General features: G+C 45.9%; 1 protein-coding gene across 1 annotated transcript in view; it reads right to left on the bottom strand.

The window, feature by feature from the left end:
* Positions 1-22,821, bottom strand: part of clvs2 (clavesin 2) — a gene marked incomplete at both ends in the record, with an annotated part of 91,452 nt that overhangs the window by 20,363 nt on the left and 48,268 nt on the right. Inside the window, one exon of the mRNA XM_080533279.1 lies at positions 9,672-9,782. Coding sequence (XP_080389405.1) covers positions 9,672-9,782 — 111 coding nt within the window. The remainder of the gene's footprint in view (positions 1-9,671; positions 9,783-22,821) is intronic.

Here is a 22,821-nt window from a genome sequence, read left to right as displayed (position 1 = left end):
CATGCTATCTACCCTATAACACATATACATATACATCACAGCACATCAAACATACACCTAGCATACGTACAGCACATGGGCAGCAGTGCGCACACGCCAGTCATAACACCACGCAATCTCCCCAACCGACAAACATTCAACATCTAATACACATTTATCTACCTCACAGAACTACTCTCAATGCTGAGGAAACACGGAGGATTACTCACTTTATCGTGGACGCACAACTCACGATACATAACAAACTTAACTAAACTCTACTTAACTCTACTAAACTTAACTAAACGCAACTTTCTCCGCTCGTGGTGTTGCTCAACCTGCCAGTATTCCTTTTCCGCTCGTACTTCCTGGTCCCGCCCTCTGCTGGCCAGTGATTGGCCGCTTTGACCACTCAGTCCTCCAAAGCCTTTTTAACAGCCGCCCCCAAATTCACAGAGCGAATTTGAACATCCGAAAAGGCTAGAGGGTCCAGATAAGCAGCGACGATCACTCTTCTTCAGGAAGGGCAGGGAGGCTGATGATTTCCATTTCTGACGGGCCTGGAGTCCTGGAAGGTAGTGCCTGAGAAAGTGTTTCCAAAAGTGGTCAGCCAATGTCTGGCTATATCGCCATCTTCTGCGACCTAGGGTCTTGGGACCCTCATAAACGACCTGAGGTAGGGATGCATCCCGCCGCCCCATGCGGAGACAGTTGGGGGTGATGGGATCAGGGTCCGCTACGTCTGATGCGAGGTCGCTGCTGCGGCGGAGACGTCCACCCACTCTGATGAGTACTGTAGCCTCGTCAAGCTCTGGGGCAAGTGCCATGAGGCGGCTGGATTTTGCCACCGGTTTACTGGCCTTCAGCTGGGCTACCTCATCCGCAAAGGAGTCTCTCTGTGCCTGTTGCAGGGCTTCCAGTTCGGCAACAGCGTAGGTGTCAGCTGTCAGGGAAGTTGACGGGTCCGCCGCCCCATGAAGCTGGCGGGCAATGACTTCCAGGTAGTCACGCAGGGTCTGTTGTTGCGGTAGATCTGGCAGCGATGAAACTGAGATTGTCAGCACAGCAACAGCAGGTCTCATCTCGTGGTCGAGCTCGTTGCCGGGTGAACCCGGCTTCTCAGGCCACGCTGTTGGTGGCAGTTTCAGGAATGCTGGGCCATGAGTCCGCCTGCAGCCATCACTCAGGTCTTTGAGGGCGAGTCTTCGCGTGAGGTCGTCAGCTGGGTTGACTCTTGATGGCACGTATCGCCATGTGGCAGACCCTGTTAGTCCTTGAATCTCCGCCACTCGAGTGTCCACAAAAACTTTGTAGCGACACGATTCTGACAGCACAGCCAGAAGTGAGTGGCCTAAGGCAGGGCCTGGAAGTAGGAGCTCGTTGAGGTTGTGGCCTTGGTATGGAAAGGAGCAATTATACACCACCCGGTTCTTTCCATTGTGTTGGACTATATGGTGTGGTATATACCATGCCTCTTCTGTCTTCTCCACCTGATGTGGCTCCAATTTCACAGCGTAGCCTGCTTCTTCTAGTTTGTGAATCTCTGCCGGGTAAGTAGCGGTTTGTTCCGGATCCTTAGCCAACTGTTTCTCAATTCCCCTCAGCTGCGGGAGCACAGCTTCCGGTGAGGCATGTAGCTGTGGCATGGGTTTGACTAGGGTAGGGGTGTGGCGTGGCGCTCAATGCCATTGACGTTCACGCTCACCGTCTGCTCTTGAAGGAGGTGCACGGCCTCCTGGTCTTGACGCGATCTCACGGCCAACTTCTCACTACGATACGGCAGCATGTCCATCGGCCGCAACTTCTCCACGTGAGGGGACGGGTCTGTCGGGGATGCTGTGGATGTGAAGAGACACTGTGGCTGGTCACGATCAAGCTTGATGTCTTGAGCTGGGCCTTGCAGAGTCCATCCCAGCCGTGTTTTCACCGCAGCTGGTCCACCAGGCGGGCCCAATCTAACAGGCGCTATGGGGGTGATGAGGTGTGTGTAGTCAGAGCCGATCAGCAACACTGGATGAACTTTATTCAGTGGCTGGAGAGGTAACCAGGCTAGATGTTTGTACTTCTGCTGTAGTGCACCGACAGGATGGGTGTGCTCTGCCAGACCCAGCTGCTCGGCGGAGAATGCACTCTGGATCTTGTACCTCTTCTTTGGCTCAGCAACGGGGGATATGGTGAAGGATACGGCCGCCCCGTGAAGCACCTGCAGCTCCTGTCTGACTGTGCGGAGGACCAAATCTTCTGGCTTGCCTTTCAGGCCTAACTTCTGTGCTGCGGCCTGGAGAAGGATGGTCCTCTCTGATCCGTCGTCTAAGATAGCATATGATTCCAATGACCTGTTTCCATTTCTTATGATGACCTTACTGATCTTCAGGAGCACTTTACAGTTGGATACTGGGCGGTCGACATACAGGACTTGGCTAGGTGTGTTCACGAGACAGATATCCGTTGCTGGCACTTCATCCTCTGCTCTCTCGTTCACTTCATGCAGTACGATCAGGTGTCTTCTGTTGCAAGTCTTGCATGGGGTCTTCAGTGTGCACTTAGCTGCGTGATGACCGCGGCCACAGCGCCAGCATCGGTTGTTACCTTTGATCCATGCCACCTTCTGCTCTTTGTTCAGCTGCTTGAAGTTGGTACAATTGTTCAGAAAGTGGCTGGTGTTGTCGCAGTATGGACAATAGGCTTTCCCTTTCTCCACGTTGCTTTGGTGGCTGGCTGAAGGCTCCGATGCAGGCGCTGTGGGGGGACTTGTCGCTGCAGTCTCATTTGTACCCAGGAGAATGGTGGTGGTCTTGCTGTATTGTGTTGAGTCCCTCTGGTTCTCCCTCCTCCGGTTGGATGACTCGTCCCTCTCGTAGCTGACACACTGAACGATTTCTTCCTGCACTTCGAGTTCATACTCTAGCCACTCAGCAAAGTCAATGAGCGTGGGGATGGTTACTCTCAGGGGGTGGATGAACCTCTTGAAGCTGGCAGTGAGGTCATGAGGTAGCTTACCCAGCAATCTGTGGACGTGGGAACCACAATGCAGCTCTACACGGCCTCTCTCCCCCAGCTGTTCTAACATGCCCACCAGTGAGCGTACACGGAGGGCAAACATGCGAAAGGCTTTCGCATCTCCACTGCGGACATCTGGACCATACATCACCTCTGCGATGCGTTGCACAGCCAGCTTGTGAGGCTGCCCATACATCTTGGTGAGGGCTAACATGGTGTCTGTGTAAGGCTGTCTGGAGTAACTATAAGAATCTGCCACGAGCAAGGCCTCCTCACATCTCAGGTGGTCTGTGAGGATCTGGAACTTGTACCGCTCCGTGGCATCATCCGGGAGGATGTTCTCCAGTGCAATCCTCATCCTTGAGAACTCTCTTGGATCTGGTGATGTCAGTTGTGGAATCGATGGCTTGGGTCCTCTATATGTTCGCTCTCTGGGGGGTGGGGGTTCTGCATAGTAAGGATGACGCAGGGTGTACCCTCTCTCTGTTCCATCTGGATACCTATCCCATGGGCCACGCGGTGTGTAGCCTGACCGTGACTGTGTTCTCTGGCCATACTGGTCTGCACAGGGGTAGCTTGTGTGGGGAGAGGCAGAATAGTATGGTGTGTGAGAGGGGTCTTCTTCCACCTGGTGTGAAACTCTAAGGTGGGAGAGATCCTCTGCTAGCTTTTCAACATGGTTAGGAGGGGGGAGGTACTCCTCTCCATGGCCAGCAGGATACTCAGTTGGTTGCATCCGGGCTGGTGTTGGGTGCCACCTCTCTTGCCGATCATATGGGCTTGGTGGCAGGCGGGAACGTGGAGGTATCTGTGGGGTTGCAGACCTGGATGGGGCTCTCACACCTGCCTCCAGGCTCTGGCACTGTTGCTGGAGCTCTTTGTTCTGTTGCTTCAGTTCTTTCAGTGCAGTAACAAGGCCCCATACCTGTCTAGTCTGGTCCCAATCCTTTGTCAGCTGGTCCCACTCCTTGGCCATTTCTCTCTGGTCTGGTGCACCGCCATGGCTGATCGGCGATGCGGCCCTGGAGGGGAGGGGCCCTACCTCTGTAGTATGGAGCCGCCTCTGGGACCCTGGTCCGCTTAGGTCGTAGTCCGACAGGTGGGAGGGAACTATTCCCCGTCTTCTGGGTCGGGTGACCATCTCCTCTGGCTTAGGGTGTTGCATCTTCCACAGCAATTTGCCTATCCGGCTCGAAGGACCATTGAAAAATATAGATATAAAACTTGACTGGTGGATAGTCCAAATCACTGTGGGTAGTCCAGTTAGAACTATGATGTCCCTTTATGTGTAGATACAATAACCAGGCCAGGTTACTATCAAAGGTTTTAATGGATGCGTGAACTTGTGGTTCTGCAAAGACAACAGAATGCAACTGTAAGAACATTACACAAACTCCACTGAACATACATATATACACATATACCTATGCCACATGCTATCTACCCTATAACACATATACATATACATCACAGCACATCAAACATACACCTAGCATACGTACAGCACATGGGCAGCAGTGCGCACACGCCAGTCATAACACCACGCAATCTCCCCAACCGACAAACATTCAACATCTAATACACATTTATCTACCTCACAGAACTACTCTCAATGCTGAGGAAACACGGAGGATTACTCACTTTATCGTGGACGCACAACTCACGATACATAACAAACTTAACTAAACTCTACTTAACTCTACTAAACTTAACTAAACGCAACTTTCTCCGCTCGTGGTGTTGCTCAACCTGCCAGTATTCCTTTTCCGCTCGTACTTCCTGGTCCCGCCCTCTGCTGGCCAGTGATTGGCCGCTTTGACCACTCAGTCCTCCAAAGCCTTTTTAACAGGATCTAACGACATCTATGGTTCTAAAATTGGGGGGTGCTGACTCAATAAGAATTGGTGTCTTGTTATCTTTCTCTAACCAAGTCTCAGTTATAAATAAGAAATCTAGTTCATAGGAGCTAATCAAGTCGTTGATTAAGAGAGGATCTGGCATTGAAAAGTGCTAGCTTGAGTGGTTTTGTGTTTGGTCTCTGTGTGGGCTGTGTGTGGCAGGGTACAGAAATTAAATTCAAGGGGTGTATAAAGCATTCTGACTTGCAATTAACTGTTCTGTTACTGATATGATCAGGGATAGCAATAATTGAGAGTCCCAGCTTTATATCAGGAATGTCAATGGTATCAACTCTATGGAAGTGGGGACTGTTAGAGCATCAACTGATTCTGGGTGTCATCCGGGGGAGGGGGATGGGTGTTGTAGATAGCATCCTGTGGTGTCGGGGTAGGGCGATGGGTATTGTTGATGAGGCTGGCATTGTTGATGAGGCTGGCGTCACAGGGAGTGTGGGGCCAGGTGTTGTAGAATGGAGAGTTGCCTGAGATGGAGCAGCTCTCGGGGTGAGCTCTACTCCTGTCTTCACCATTTTCTCTAACCTATCTGAGAAAGGCAGGAACAGTGTGAGTTGGTGGAAGGAGAACTCAGTGGACAGTGGATGAGTGTCTCTGGGAGTTTGGGGTAGAGTGGTTTGGGAGGTTGGGGGCAGGGAGGGAGTATGGGGGGAGAGAAAGGGGGCTGCACTGTCACCTTAGTGGGGGTTCAACGAGTTGGCTAATGATTAGTTTTGCCCTGGCGACTGTGGAGCGCAGTTTAGGCAGTTGCGATGGGGAGACATTATATTTATGTTGATTGAAAACCTTTATTGTCCCCAATGGGGAAATTTTGTTGTCAAAATGTCATCTGCAGCGCGCATTTCCTCCTCTTCTTCCTCGTGATTCTCACTGGGGATGCCACCGGGGGTGGGGGTCGCTCCCCCCTCCCTCAACCGTGCACCCTCATAGAAAGTCTCTTTTCTAACGCCCCCTCGAAACCCACTGTAGGCTGTGGTGAGTCACAGGACTGTGGGGAGAGTTTATCTGAGTCTGAAGAATCCTGTGTTGTAGGCCTTTCAGTTGGTTCAAGAGCATCGAGGGAAGGGGGAGCAGAGTTTATGAGGTTGAAGAGTATGTTGTTCATTAAATGGTATTGTCCCGATCTGTTTAAGTGGAGGCAGTCTCTTTTGAATAGGTCTCGCTGCCGCCAGAATATGTTCCAGTGGTCAATAAATTTCAGCCCTTTACACGCACATGCCTTTGCACGCACCAGAGAGCCACGTGTTAAGGCTTAGGAGCCAGCTGAATTCGAGGTTACCTCTGTCAACAGTGGGTAGCGGTCCACAGATAAATGTCTCAATCTTAAGCTTGTCAAGTATATTGAAGAATTCCATAAAATCACGTCTCAAGTCTACTGAGCCCATTTTACGTGAATCGGTTTGTCCCACATGTAATACGAGACGCTTTGTGTCTGGATTTTTAAACAGTGTCTCTTCCAAATCTTTTGTTATTTCTGAGACCGTTAGGTTAGGAAGACAGTGGATATGTAATTGTTTACCTCTTACGTTTCTGATAGCCGAGTCTCCAATCAACAAAGTATCTTTTGGAGGTGAGGTCTGTTTCATCCTCTGCATATCACACAGAGAAGTAGAAGAAGGAGGGGGTGTCCTTGAGCTCGTGTCTGCGGGCCCGGGAGTCACCGGGGGGGGGCCGGGGACTCACGTGATTCCCAGGCCTGGGAAATCTTGGCTTGACTCTGGTGTTCTTATCTCGGGCCTTGGGAGTCATGCCAGCTCGCTGCTCCGCGGGCCGGTGTCTCAGACTCCGATCTCGTCTCTGTTTAGTCATACAAGCCCATGGCTCGGGCCTATCTGTTGCTAATGATGCTAACGGTGCTAACGAGGACTTCAGTTGGCTGCTTTTCAGTAGTTTCGCCGGGGGATAATTCATCTGTCCAGTGAATTTTGCAGCTGTCATCTGCCTCGTTAGTTCAATCGTTTTTGATTGAAATCCTCTTCAAAGGCTTGCGTGGGTGGAGAACCATTAGCGTAGTGATTCTCGAGTGCGGAGAGTCGCCTCTGGAGAGTATATTCCAATAAGTCTACTCTCTTGAAAGATCCAAGTCTGTCCATTCAGTATGGGGATCTCTAGACGGTGTGGAGATGTTAACTCAAACAGATGAATATGACCAAGTCTATCCATATACTTGAGGATCTGCCAGGGGTTGGACAGCTGATAGCATGTACAGTACGTTGATACCAAACACCATTGGTTAAAAAGCTATGTACACACATGTGTGTTTGATACCATTTCTTATGCCACTCCATGCATTACAATGAGGCCGTCCTCCGATTTCTACCTCTGCTAGCCTCCCCTGGTACACAGTAACTCTCTCTTCTGAATGAGAACAAATGTAAAGACCACCTAGTTGAGAACGCCACAACAGCACAGTCTAGAACACACATGCTACTCTAGAACACACAGGACAGTCGAGAACACACAGCACAGTCTAGAACACACAGGACAGTATAGAACACACAGCACAGTCTAGAACACACAGCACAGTCTAGAACACACAGTCTACTCTAGAACACACAGGACAGTCTACTCTAGAACACACAGGACAGTCTAGAACGCACAGTCTACAATCTAGAACACACAGTCTACAATCTAGAACACATAGGACAGTCTAGAACACACAGGACAATCTAGAACACACAGGACAGTCTAGAAAACACAGGACATTCTAGAACAAATTGGACAGCCTAAAACACACTGGACAGTGACTCTATAACACACAGAACAGTCTAGAACACACAGGACAGTCTAGAACACAGCACATTTTAGAACACATAGGAGAGTCTAGAACACACAAGACAGTCTACTCTAGAAAACACAGCACAGTCTAGAACACACAGGACAGTCTAGAACACACAGCACAGACTAGAACACACAGGACATTCTAGAACAAACTGGACAGCCTAAAACACAGTCTACTCTAGAACACACAGGACAGTCTATAATACAGTCTACTCTAGAAGACACAGCACATTTTAGAACACATAGGACAGTCTAGAACACACAAGACAGTCTACTCTAGAAGACACAGGACAGTCTACAACACACAGCAACGTTTAGAACACACAGGACAGTCTAGAACACACAGCCTACTCTAGAACACACAGGACAGTCTACTCTAGAACACAGGACAGTCTAGAACACACAGGACAGTCTAGAACACACAGTCTATTCTAGAACAGACAGGACAGTCTAGAACACACAGCACCAGGGCTGGACTGGCCATCTGGCATACCGGGCATTTGCCCGGTGGGCCGCGGTAGTTTTGGGCCGAGCCGACCGGCAAAAAATAAAAATAAAAATAAAAGTTTTTTTTTTTTTTTTTTTTTTTTTTAACCAGCCGGCCTGGCCGAAAGCTACCATCGAACGGCCCATAAATCGAAAGCTACCATTGAACGGCCCATAAATCAGGGACCGCGGCCCATTGGTCAATTTTCGATACAGACACTGGGCTGGCCCAATCAACAGAGAGAAGGGGGGGGGGGGGTCAGGGGTCACGCACGCACGCAGCACCAGACCTCCGTCTCAGTTTCGCGGTAGTTTTGGGCCGAGCCGGCCGGCAAAATAAATGTAGTTTGCCTGGATAGTTACTAGATAGATACTGAGAGAGATGGAGCGCAAAAGCACACTAAAACGGAAGGGAGGCTGGGAAAAACGTAGGGAGAAAAACAAAAAGAAACTCGAGGCAGATGCTGCCAAATGTGTAAACATTAGGGACATGTTTGCTGCACCCTCAAGTTTACCACAGCAGCAACAGCAACAGGTTGAAGAGGAGGCTGGCAGGGAGGAGCGGGAGCAGGGGACAGATACAGAGGATAGAGAGGATACAGAAGAAGCGGGGCCGAGTCAGCCTGTAACCGTTGACCCGGTAAGGAAAATATAGGTAGCTGTTAGGGGTGTAACGGATCGCCCCCCACGGTTCGGCACGCATGTGTACCGCGGATCAATTGCAAAATGTAACCAAGTAATAATATTACTTAATATTAGTTAATATCCCTTGTAAATCACAATGTAGAGTTTCCATGAATAGATAGACGCGACAGTTGCGTGCTTTGTTTTTAAAAGCGCAATGATAGGTTGATAATGGGAAAAAAAATCTAGAACAACAAGGCTGCGTTCGTAAATTCTCAGATCACTGAGTACACTGGTCTACTTGCACTGGTACCATTGCTTACTGTATGTAGTCGTCTTTGTAGTGGTTTGGGGGAATACTACAGTTTGTCATATGACTGTACAGCACAGTATATAAGACGAGTATATAAGGCAAGTATTTTTGTGCTGGTGGGTGTGGTCCGACCGATTGGGGTGGGCCTGTCTGGGCCAAAAATGCCATGGCCTAATTTTTGTCCCAGTCCAGCCCTGCACAGCACAGTCTAGAACACACAGGACAGTCTAGAACACACAGCACAGTCTAGAACAGACAGGGCAGTCTAGAACACACAGCACAGTCTAGAACACTGTGAATGTTGCTAGCTACTGAAACGTCTTCATAGATTCACACGTGGGCGTTTCACGTGCAGTGTAGTTCTTGGGTGTGTGCGTTCATTGACGTTGAATCCGACGCGGTGTATAACTTATCCCAAATCGCATCATCTCAAATCGCGATTTCGATTTAAAATCGATTAATTGTGCAGCCCTACAGCACAGTCTAGAACACACAGGACAATATAGAACACACAGGACAGTCTAGAACACACAGTCTACTCTAGAACACACAGCAGGGTTCTCTCCTCCGCTTACCCGTTTTCTCGTCTTGTCCTTGAGGAACGGCCGTATGACGGTGTAGAGGGCGTGGATGTACCACGGCTGGTTCACAAAATGGATGCCTCCGAACCGGGCAGGGAAGCTGTCCTGGGGTCAGAGGAACCACAGACAGAGGACAGACAGAGGACAGGCGTTATCCACAGCCAGGTCCATGTGGTCACACATCACCACTACAGGGGGAGGCTGGCGGAGGTAGAAGTCGGAGGACGGAGGCTCGTCGTAATGCATGGAACGGAATGAGGAACGGTACATCAAACATACCATACCATTCCTCCTTCCATTCCACGCATCACAACGAGCCTGTCCTCCTATTTCTACCTCTGCCAGCTCTGGGACAACCTCTATGGTCACGGAGGCAGGGAGACAGAGCCTTACCCCTAACAGGGGTAAACATCTATACATCTAAGCTAAAAACCTTCATGTTTTGCAACAGTTATGATTAAACACTCACACTTCCATCCATGCCTTTTTATTAATTTCTATTATCTTATTTATTATCTTATTAAATATTATATATATATTCTATCATTTTACTTTTATTTTTTAATCTGTTTACTTTTCTCCTCTTGATGTATGTTTTTAATGCTGTATGTAAAGCACTGTATGTATAACATTTGCTATACAAATAAACATGCCTTGCCTTGCCTTGCCTAACAGGTTATTATTACCTAGGACATCATCTGTTGTAATCATAATAGTTCCCAGAAGCATCATTTTGGCATAAGCCTGGAGACAGAGCTGTGTGTAAACACCAGCGTGTCCCCTCCACGACCCACCTAATGGTCCAATCTGCTGTTGGCCAGTACCGTAGGAGACTCTCCCTCTGTCAGGGCACTCAGGCATCACGTGGGACTATCTGGTGTTGTGAGATTATAATCTGGCAGTGCCGTCTGCTGAGGGAGATGTTGATGTGGACCGTAATCTGACGGGTTAGACCAGGGTCGTGTCGGTGGTGTGAGGTGGCCTAATGTAGGGGGCAGGGCTGGAGGAGTACCCAGAATGCACCCTGGCCTGGCGTCTTGAGTTAGCCTGTCTGGGGCTCAGTGGAGAGGAGCATCAGGAAATTCCACCTTCCTAAGACCACGTTGTTGAACTTCTACACGGCCATCATTGAGTCCATCGTCACCTCCGCCATCATCATCTGGTTCCCCGCTGCAGCGGCCAAGGACAAGGCCAAGCTGCAGCGGGTGATACGCTCGGCGGAGAGGGTGATTGGCTGCCCTTTGCCCCCCCTTGAGGCCCTGTTTAAAAGTAGGGCTTTGGGGAGGGCCAGGAAGATCATGGCTGACCCCGCACACCCAGGACACGGTCTCTTCGCCCCGCTCCCCTCAGGCAGGAGGGTGCGGTCCCTAAAAACTGTGAAGGCCCGACATACACACAGCTTTTTCCCCACAGCCATCCGGCTCCTAAATGCCGCTGCCCCCCCCCCTGACCTGACCCCTATCTATCTACCCTCCCTCCACCCCCACCCAGAGAGCTTTGGACTGTCTGGATATGAACACTTGAACACTTGATCTCTGCACTTTATATTTATATTAATTATGACTCTTGCACTTTGATGTTGGTTTGCACTGTCTTGTCCTGTCTTGCACCTGTCCTGCTGTAAACCGTGCTCCATTGTTCCAAACCAAATTCCTAACATGTTTACATGTCATGGCAATAAAAGTCTTCTGATTCTGATTCTGATTCTGATTCTGATTCTGATTCTGATTCTGATTCTGATCACAATGAGGGTTAAAACCTGTGTGACTTCAGCTCAGCGGGCTATTACAGTCTTGTGGAGCACACAGGTGAACCACACATACTGAACTGAGTGTGACCGAATGCGACCAATTGTGACCGAACGCCACTGAACGCTACTGAACACTGTATCCCTTTACACAGCGTTGACGAGCTCAGAAGTCGCTCAGTTTCCTGGTAATCCAGCCCCGCTACCCCCCCCCACGATCGACATCAGACAGAAGCATTATAGATAGTGTCATCAACAGTCCAGTATGAAAGAGTCTTATAGCGACAGGCAGCAAAGATTTCCTATAGTGCTCCTTAGCGCAGCGTTAGGGTTGCCAACTGTCCCTGTCCTGCCAACTGTCCCGCATTAACTGCATTTAACCGCGTACGTATAGCATAAATGCACCAATTCCTGCAGACCCCCCCCCGCTCCGTGCAGTGGCACACCATCTTTTGTCCTGTATTTGGTAGTGAGAAGCCTGGCAACTATATGCAGCTTAGTTGTAATAGTCTGTTGCTAAAGGAGCTTTTCTGCTCTGCCACAGTGTCATGTAGAGGATGGGAGGGATTGTCCTTAGCTAGCATGTGGTAACCTTGCCCTGCCCGGCCACAGAGAAGAACACCCCCCCTCACTGGAGCTAGCTAGCATGTGGTTTGCTTTGATGGAAGATGACAGCACTGGGCTTCAAAGGCTCCGTCTGAAGAACGAACAGCCTTCATCACCAGGGAGACGCCGTGGCGACCCCCCCTCGACAGCCCTTTTTATCTCCACCCTCGTTGCCGGTGTAAGTACCGGAATTTCCGACCCGCGAGGTTTTTCCGACCCTACCAGATCCGGTCATAGGTTCAGCCCTTTCCGGCCATAGGTAGCGCTATGATTCGCTGACGACGATGATTTACGATCACATGATGACCGCCATTTTTACCCATCAGTAATTTTGGCTGTTTATAGATCTAATCTCTGTAGCTACCTTAAGATACATGGATGTTGCGCGCGCACCCGCGCGCGACGTTAGACACCTTAAATCAAGGATTCTAAAGGCGTCCAAGAATTACTTGATGAAAGGTAAGTCAGTGTGAATAACTATGTTATATCCACTCTTGAAGCCACTGCTTGAAATGGCGAAAATGGCGAAAATGCATAGGCCTGTATCAAAATGTTGTGTCTCATTAAGCATCTGCTAACTATTGTGTGCATTAAACCTGTTTCCAGTGGCTTTATATTTGCACTTCTAAATGAATGCTGTATCTTCCTGCTGCATCAGGTGAGGAGTTGTACTACAAGGACAAACATCGCTTGGTGGTGTGCAACAAAGATGGAGTTCGTGATGTCCTGATGGTAACTTTCTTATCTGACTTGAGTTCTTGTCCATCATCTTTCGCAATTATGACAAGATTATCATTGTTGGAGACCTCAAAACCTACTTACTCGCCTTTTAAATGTCTGTCTTTATTGTTGTTTCATCTGTACTATTGTTGTTTTATCTTCTTTGCTCTCTGTGAAGCACATTGTGTCACATTTTTGTGAGAAATGGGCTATACAAATGAAGTTTGATTTGATCTGAAGGAGTGCCACGACAACCATGGGACTGGGGGTCATCCAGGGAGACGCCGAACGCTGGAGAAGGTGACGGCATCCTACCTCTGGTCCACCTTGCGGGAGGATGTCACAAAATGGGTGAGTTTTTATTAGTGCATGGTGTGTGTGAACATTGTAATTTATACACTGCCCATTAGCAATGATCTTTTACTCAAAGATCTCCAACTCTTGTGTAATTCTCATACTGACCACAATCTGATTCTGCACTGGAACACCCAGACCATCATACAGGCCGCGGCCCCTCAACCACAGCGGTTCTGCACCTAAGGCACTAAGCCCAGCAGCTGACCACCACCACCAACATGACGCCTCAACCACATCAAGAATTCTCTGACTCTAGATCATTTCCTCTGAAATGTCACTGTTTTAAAGGTTGATGAGTGCCCCCGCTGTCAACATCATGAGACAATAAAGACAGTTGCACCTGTACTCCATCCCATCCAAGTGAAAGAGGCATGGAGTGTCCTGGGGATTGATCTCATTGGTCCACTTCCCACCACTGCAAAGGGCAAAAGGTAGCTACTGAATGTTGGGCAGAAGTATGTGTAACCCCTTTTGGTTAAAGCTAGTGAGATAAGCTGACATCATGTATTGGATAAGTCAATAAAAGTTATGAAGCAAGTTTTTGGTGGACCCCATGAGGAATAGCTGCTGCAATGCTCTAGCTAATGGAGAACAATCTGCATTTTTCATTGCAGATACATTCTGACTGCAACCGACCTCTTCACCAAGTGGGCTGTGGCAAAAACCCTCTACACCAAAACAGAGGTGTCCAGGAAGATAGTTAACATTCTTCTTGACTTTGGACTGGTAGAGAGGATCATTACCGACCAAGGACGGGAATTTGTGAATGAGGTACAGTTATCTATATAAGACACAGTGTATGTGATGTGTGACATTTGATAATTGTAATTGAATCTAATTTAATTGCATACACTAATGCATCTGCAGGTCAACCGTGGTGTTTTTGAGGCTCTGGGTGTCAAACACTGCATCACGTCACCCTACCACCCCCAGGCCAATGGACAGGACGAGCGCACAAACCGCACCGTGAAGACTGCGCTTGCCAAGTACTGTGGGGAGGGACAGAACGACTGGGATGTCCATTTGAGGGGCATCATAATGAGCATCAACACCTCTAAGCAGGTAGCCTACTATTGTGTAACAACTGCATATGTAAACAATTCAAACAAACATAGAAAGAAACAAAAAACAATTTAAACAATATAGAAAGATGGTGAAATGCTATTGATTGTACTTTTGTTTTGTTTTACAGCGATCAACCAGGTACACCCCGTACATGGCACTGTTCGGACGGCACCCTCGCAGCCCAGGTGTCATCAACACAACACAGTCTGAGGAGGGTGACGACTCAGCTGTGGTTGTGGTTGATTTGCCAGAGGAGGATGTACAGGCGAAGACTGTCGAAGTTACAGATCTACATGCAAAGGTGATGTAAAAATTGCAATTTATGCATAATAATATCTAATAATAACAAATATGCATAAAATGGCAATATATGCTATAAAATATGAATATGTTTCAAGGGAAAATTAATTAAATTATAACAATTTTTCAGATTTACCAGAACATCCAAATTGCCCAGGCAAGGCAGAAAAAGACCTACGAGGCCCAGAAACAAAAGGGGGTCAAATCCTTTGACTTCAAAGTTGGGGATGAGGTCCTACGGGCAAACAAACGGAAGGAGGGACGGAAAGGAGGGCGACTGGAGGCCAATTGGTTTGGGCCGCACATCATATCCTCCATCTCACCCAAGGGTGTGGTGATGCTGTCCAGCACCAAAGGGCCTCAGCTAAAGCAGGGTGTGAACGTTGCCCAGCTGAAGCCGTTCATCAGGCCTAATTTGAGAGGTATTATTATTGTTAATACAAGGACATACACTAAGTGTGTATGTGCAGTAACTGTATGTATGTGATACTTGCATAATACTGTATCCTCTCCATCAGAGTCCAGAGAGCCTGAGCCACCAGTCGTCCCTCCGTATCTGTGCGCTATGACCCCAAGCCAGGACATGCTGGTAGATATAAATGTCTACTTGATACGCAATCGTCTTTTGTATGTTTGCTATTGATTTATTTCTGTTAGAGGTCAAGGACAATCTTGGCATCCCTGTGTGCGCAAGTTTCAAGGCTCCCAGTTCGGAGTGATTGATTAATTAGTGTGCTTGCAGTCGCAAATATAAAACTGAATCTGAACAGTAGTGTGAACTACATGTTGGTCACATTACCCCGAATGATAACGGTGGATGACCGATGGCCTTATTCACTTATTCCTTCCAGCTAGAGTCTGGATCTAGCTAGAGTTAGAGTCATGTCAGTGGGAGGGGCTTTTGACACGTGCATGCTGTCTGAGTCAGTCCATCCTCTCCATGGGCGTGGGTTAGATGTGGCTACAGGCCCCAAACATTTCCCAAATAAGATATATATGTATATGTACACATCAGGGTTTCCGTTAGAAAAAATTGCCGCCGGACATCGTGTCCGGGAAGATTTCGATTTACCGGACAAACGTGATATATTCCGGTCATCATATTAAAATATATATTTTAATTTTTTTTCTAAATCATATAAAAAAAAAAAAAATCTAATATAGCTGTTTGTCGCGGTGATTACTGTTGTGTAACGGCCTATATATGCCATTTAACCTCTTCTTATCCACGGACCCAGATGGGCATCCGAAGTGATATAAAGAGTTTACCTCGATCAATTCTCTTCATCGATATCACATTTTTTTCACAATTTTGCATGCTATACGATGCCACTTTTTTTTCCCCGAGACGGTAAACACGGCCTAAGTCACATCCAGTTTTCTCCAACTGGAGAATGTGTCATGTCCGGTTTCAACGCCAAATTTCCATACCATTGGTCGGCCAACCCAAAAAAAATAAAAATAAATAAATAAATCTGATACATGAGAAAGGTCAAAGGTCAAAGATGGTGCCAAAATATCTCCAAATGGCCTAAACATATAGGTGTCCGCCTAAACATACCTGTACTAAAACAGGTACAAAGTTGCATTTGCTCACATTACTAGCATCAACTTTGGCACAAGTACTAATAAGACCCTGGAGTACTGATTCCTAGATGATTTGGGCTTGGTTATCAGGTTTCCAAGGTGATATTCACTGTAAAAGCTGTTGTTTTTTTAGGCGGAGACTGAATTTGAGATGTTTTATAATGTTCTAGCTCTATTTGCTCTGACACAGTAACATAGATTTTGATTCTGACACTTCTACAGCCACCCCACAGGTGTTAGCTTTCATTTGATAACAAGATCATTATGAAGGCCCTTGTGATTGTGGAGATATTCTATATTCACTGTGGGCATGTCATTTCGAGCAGAAAACCAGAAAAATTAGGTGGAAATGTCTATTTCTCATCCGATACGATTAGATGCGAGCTATATAATATATAATAATATAACATGATTCGCATGCGCGCTATGCCATTATGTCCAGCGCTGAACGGGCGCCTCACTGGGAACTGAACAGACAGCATCGATCAATGAACGGACTCCACATTACGTTAACTGAAGTTTGTTAAATTGTTTGGGATTAATGTGAGTTTTCTATTTTCTCTTTCCAGTTTTACCCTTTTTTTATCAATAAAACAACGTCATTTCTATAACCAGGTCTCGCTGGTTGGGAAGGCATTTCGTTTAGCTGCCTGTCAAATCATACTTAATCGGACTCGGGAGTATGACAATGAGGAGAACATAACTGTTTATTGAGAAACAATAGGCAGGCTGGGATACGTATATAAAGAAATACCACAATGTCTAGATGTATAACATTTTATTGAACAGTGCAAGCATGTAGGCTTCTGGCGTGACATCGTACCCCTAACGTTCTTAGGGCTTGTTTGAAAAGCTTAGACTGAAAGTTAGTGCCCTGGTCAGATTGTATAACAAGAGGAAGACCGAATGTGAAAAAAAACGTTGTTAAAGCTTTCACCACTGAGCTGGCTGATATGTTACGCAACGGAACAGCTTCGGGAAAACGAGTAGCAGCGCACATAATAGTGAGCAAATACTGACTTCCACTTTTAGTCCTAGGCAAAGGTCCAACACAATCAATTATTACACGTTCAAATGGCTCCCCTATAACAGGAATGGGATGCAATGGTGCGGGTGGAATGGATTGATTAGGCTTACCCGCCATCTGACAAGTATGGCAACAGCGGCAGTGCTTGGCAACATCCGCCTTCAGTCCGGGCCAAAAGAAATGTTTCAATATCAGCTGATAAGTTTTAGTTATACCTAAATGTCCTGACCACTGGCTCTCATGTGCTACAGATAACACCTGTTGTCTATAACCCACAGGCACAACCACTTGTTTTACAGTATTCCACTCACAACCATTTGCATTAGGAGGAGACCATTTACGCATTAATATCCCATCGTTAAGGAAATAAACTACGTTGCCCCCTATTTCAGATTCCTCACTAGCTGCATGTAAAAAACATTTGTTTAATGACTGATCAGCTACTTGAGCGACACGCAATCGCTCGCCGGTTACAGGCAGAGATAGGCTGTCAGCGGATGGTATGGTAGGACTCGGGGAGGATGGTAACTCTACCACTTTCTCCCTGGGAGAAGCTTAAACAATCGGGTTCTCATCCCTTTCAGAAAAGGCTTGCATAATCACACTATCACAGAGAGAAACATCGCTATCCTCCTCTCTGCCTCGACTCGATTGTGCACGAGTTATAGCGCACACCGGAAACAACCGCTGTTTCGCATAGGCAGCCTACACATTAGGAGTCATCATCATGCCGGTGTCAAATCATATCATAATAAAAGAAATACATAGCCTATATATTCGTCTTTTTTAAAATAGAAGGAATCAGAATGTGAACTTTAGCGAATTGTATTCAAATTGTGCTTAGAGGGAATTATTTTCACCGGACATTTATGTCCGACGAGTTTTCAATTTGTCGGACTTCAACAAATTTTACCGGACAAAGACCGGTAATTACCGGTTAACGGAAACCCTGGTACACATGCTATATTTCGGTTAACCTACACAATGTTTTTACTTGATTCCAGCTAATTTGTGAATAAATACGTTTTTGTTTGTGTATGGTCAATCCATTTTTATGTAAATATGGTTTCATGCTGTATTGATTTACAATAAATTCATTGCATTTCATTAAATCGTGTTGCTTTACTACAAAAAACACATCTGATTGAGGAAGACTACAAAACATTGAGAAAGGATTTGGTAAACCAAGTATTTCATGCGTCATATGGTAAGAAGAGGGGTGTGGCCATAGTAATTAATACATCTCTACCATTCTCTGAAGAGAAAGTGATAAAAGATAATAGGAGAAGATATGTAATGGTTGACCCTATTACATTCTAAAGGTAATGAATCTTTTTTTCATTTCACTGCTGCAATAGAAGGCGACTTATCGACGAGGGGAAATTCATACTCGAACTTGTTGACGTGCAGTCATCCGTAACCATGGCACAGGAGCTTCGCACTAATGGACCTGCGAAGTTTTGGAGTGATGTCAACGTGCACCAGTTCCCTAACGTTAAGAAAGTAGCAATCCATGTGCTCAGTATGTTTGGATCAACGTACACCTGTGAATCAAGCTTTTCACACATGAACACAATAAAAAGCAGCTCTCGTTGTTCCCTGACTGACAGTACTCTTCACCAATGCCTTCGGATTGCATTGACATCTTATGAGCCAAATGTCACTGCTCTTGTTCAGAATAAAACATGTCACTTCTCACACTAAGAAAGTCAGCAGGGTAAGATTAGATTAGATTAGATTCAATGTTATTGTTTAACTGTAACTGTAACTTGTTTAATTGTGCACTCAAGGTGTATTTTCATTCAGTTAAAAGCACGTTGTGCCTGGGTCAGCTATGACCAACATTTTTATTTTACAAAAGGACATTTTTTTATTGGTATACTACTGTACACTTTTTTATGCACTTTAAGATGTGCATGGGTCAGTTGAGACCAAAATGTTGTTGTTTTACCTAAAAAGTGAAAAAAGTATTGCTATTAGGTTCTGTTCAGTTACAGCTCTTTTATTGTGTTCAGTCAAGTCTTTTTGACGTGCCTGTGTCAGATGTTACCTAATTTAAAAGGAAAACTATAAATAAACTGCTTGTATTTCATTAGGCCTACATTCATTTGTGTTGGTTTGAAATGTGTCATTACCTGGTGCCTAGGCTACTGGCCGCTGAAAATGTCTGGCCCAGCTAAATTTCTTGGTTTTCAAATCTGGCCCAACTGAATTTGTAATTGAATACCCCTGGTCTAGACTCTGTGTAGGCCAGAACACCAGATCTGATAGTCTAGACCAGGGGTAGGCAACCTTTTTGATATGAAGTGCCATTTTTAAATTTTCTTGTTAGTCAGTGTGCCAACCACAATATCAACATTAATTATGACTCGACATCAAACCAAACCAAACAGACCAACAGATCTGCAATTTTATTCCACAACATGAACAACAATTTTCAGCAAAGAGCTATGTATGCAAAGCCATGTATGCTAAATAAACCTAAAAATGTAACTAACTGAAACTTGAACAAAATTACCAACATAACATCTAAGACAACTAAACTTTGTGATGCGTAGCAAATTGGAGCGCTCAATTTCTACCAAAGTTGCTAACTGCGCTTCCTATGGTTCTCATTTTAATAAGTAGGCCTAACTGGAGGGTGATTATACAAGGGTCTTACTTGTATGAATTATAATTTATATTTATATAATTATTTGGTTGTTACTTACATTTTATTCTTTTATTCCAACCACAACAAACATATATTTTTTGGGTTGCAAAGAGCTATGTATGCAAAGCCATGTAAACAGTCCTAACAATCAATGTCGTGATCCCTGGCCCTGTTTTCCTTTGCTCAACTCCATTATCTGGGGGTGGTACTTGGTCACTTTAAGTTGCACACAATTAATGCAACCGCTCCCCTCTGTTTCCCGACCATGGCAGGGGCACCATCTGTTGTCACTACAAAAATCCTGCTAATGTCAATCCCTCGCTCCACAAAATGCTCGATAAGAACTTTAGCGATGTCCTCACCTTTTGTTGTTTCTGGCATTGGTTTTAGGCAGCAGAGCTCCCCCCTTACAGCAGAATCACAGTATCTTGCTATGACAGCCAGACGTGGCATGTCATTCACATCTACGCTCTCATCAAGTGCGAGGCTAAACACTGTCGCATCTTTCAAACCAGCGGTCTGCTGCGCTTTCACGTTTTCTGCCATTTCTCCTATTCTTCGTTCCACACTTCTGTCTGACACTGGGATGTCTTTTATTCTTGATTTTATTGTGTCTTTGTTTGATAAGCCTTCAAACAAAACATCTGAGCTACAGAGGAAAGCCTCCTTAATATATTCTCCATCAGTGAATGGCTTTCCACGTTTCGCAATGCAATGAGCAATGCGAAAGCTTGCTTCAGTTGCGTGATTTTTAGCAGTGGCAAATGCTTTAAAGGTGCTGGCCTGCTTCCCATACCTTGACACAGCACGTCTTATTGATTCGGCCTTGTCTGCTTCATCCTTGAACGACTTGAGTTATATTGATACAAGTATCGAATCGAATTCAGAATTTTACTTTGAAAATTGGCGCCAGAATACGGCTCTCGTGGAGTGGATGAGACTAGGGCTGCATTCGTAAATTCGCCCTGAGAGCGCCGGAGCGTCCCCGAGACTGCCTCTAGTCCAGTCATGTCAAAGTCAAATACACAGGGGGCCAACATTTAAAAATTGTACAAGTGGAGGGCCGGGCTGGTTCAATGTTTATTAAAACTCGCAATTATTGCACATATTGAACCAATACCAATAACACAGCCTATATTGCACTTAACATTAATCATTACATTAAATTAAGTAAAACATAAATAAAATCAGTTGCAATATTTTCTCAAGGCTCTTTCAGTAATACATTGAAAAGGTTTTTTGTTTGTTTTTTTTAACAGGTAAACAGCTAAATGTAATTTTCATTCAAAGGTCAATGGCAAGATAAATGCAAAAATGAAACAGCATGCATTAAAAACAAATCAGTGTGCTGCTCCGATCCTCACCAATGACTGTCTTCTATAATAAAATTAGAAAAGTTAGTGCAAACTTGCAAAAGTGCAAAACAGTTGCATTAATTTCTTAGGCAACATGTCCCTAGGTCCATTCAACTGGAGAAAAAAATAATAATTCCCTTCAAAGAAATATCAAGTCCAAGTCCTTTCTGCTCACTTGTCTGAGGCTGAGCCCGATACTTGGTGTCTCATCTTGAGTACAAGTTCATTAATGTTTGGGGTCAGGCTCTGAGCTGAGGAAATCCTCAGGATTGAGTTCAGTCACACTGTACATACTTTGTGTTTTGTCCCCCGGCCCCACCTGTGGTGTATGTCCCCACCTGTCCTACCCGCTGTACATACCTTATGTTTTGTTGTATTGTTCTTCCCATGATGGATGTACGTTTATCTTGTAGATAGTAATAGTTATTTGTCTGTATTATCTTGTAGATAGTACTAGTTCTTTTCTTATGTCTGTCTTACATGTAACGATGAATTGAAAACCAAGGACCCCAATTGAAATAAGCCAGTGGCTTTCTTGGGTTTTTATCCTTTTAGTTGACCTTGTATGTAATATGTACTTTCATGTACCTACTTCTGCAAACCTTCTAATAAAGTTTTCAATCAATCAATCAATCAAGTTCAGATGTTCATCACTAAGACGACTCCTATGTGATGTTTTGTTTAGTTTCATCAACGAAAACAGTAGTTCACACACGTATGTGCTGCCAAACATAGACAGCGTCTGAGCAACTTGGGTGCGCAGCTCAGGCATTGTGTCGGGGATGAAACGAGCAAACTCAGCAGCGCCACGGACTCATATTTTGCCTTCAATGTGTCATTACACTGTAGCTCAATCAGCGCCATTTGGAGATTTGCTGGTGCACTTTCCACGTCAACTGCAAATGGATTGCTGAGCAGTTGAAGCCTGCTTTTTTGGGCTTCAAAGTCGGAAAATCTCCGCCTGAATTCGGCAGCAAGTATGCCGAGTTTGTCAGCAAACTGTACTCGGGAACACTCGGGAACACTCGGGAATTGACGGCGATGTTTCGGCCTCCACTGTGACTGTGCTGCTGCTGCTCATGACGAGTACTGAAGTGAAGAGAAGACGCGGGGTCGCGCTCGCTCGCGGGCACTCGGTACGCGCCAATGCATCTTGGGACTTGTAGTATTATGGTGCTGCGGGCACATAATACTGCGGGCCGGTTTTAATAGTAATTAAATATCATCCCGCGGGCAAGAGAGAACTCATTCACGGGCCTGATCCTACTTGGTCCCATTGTGACATTGAACCCAGTGTGCGCGAATTTACGAACGCGGCCAACATAAAAAATTCTCGCACTTATTGATTAGCTGTCGCGTGCCACTGTTTAAGCTGTCGCGTGCCACTGCTGGCACGCGTGCCATAGGTTGCCGACCCCTGGTCTAGACTCTGTGTAGGCCAGGTCTGATAGTCTAGACTCTGTGTAGGCCAGGGTACCAGATCTGATAGTCTATAGAATAGAGTGATGTAGGGGATAGGAGGCGGGGGGGGGATGAATGAAGACCACTGACAGTTAGTTATTGATTTGTTCTATCTCTGCTGGGGGGGCGGGGGGAGAGGGGTTGTCTAGATCTAACATATGAGAGATATATATATATATATATATATATATATATATATATATATATATATATATATACAGTATATTGATCTGAGGGGGAGAAAGCTAGCACTTCATTTTTACAGT

Source organism: Nansenia antarctica (assembly GCF_963989245.1).
Source record: "Nansenia antarctica genome assembly, chromosome: 6".
NCBI lineage: Eukaryota > Metazoa > Chordata > Actinopteri > Argentiniformes > Microstomatidae > Nansenia > Nansenia antarctica.
This window is presented reverse-complemented; position numbering and strand designations above follow the sequence as displayed.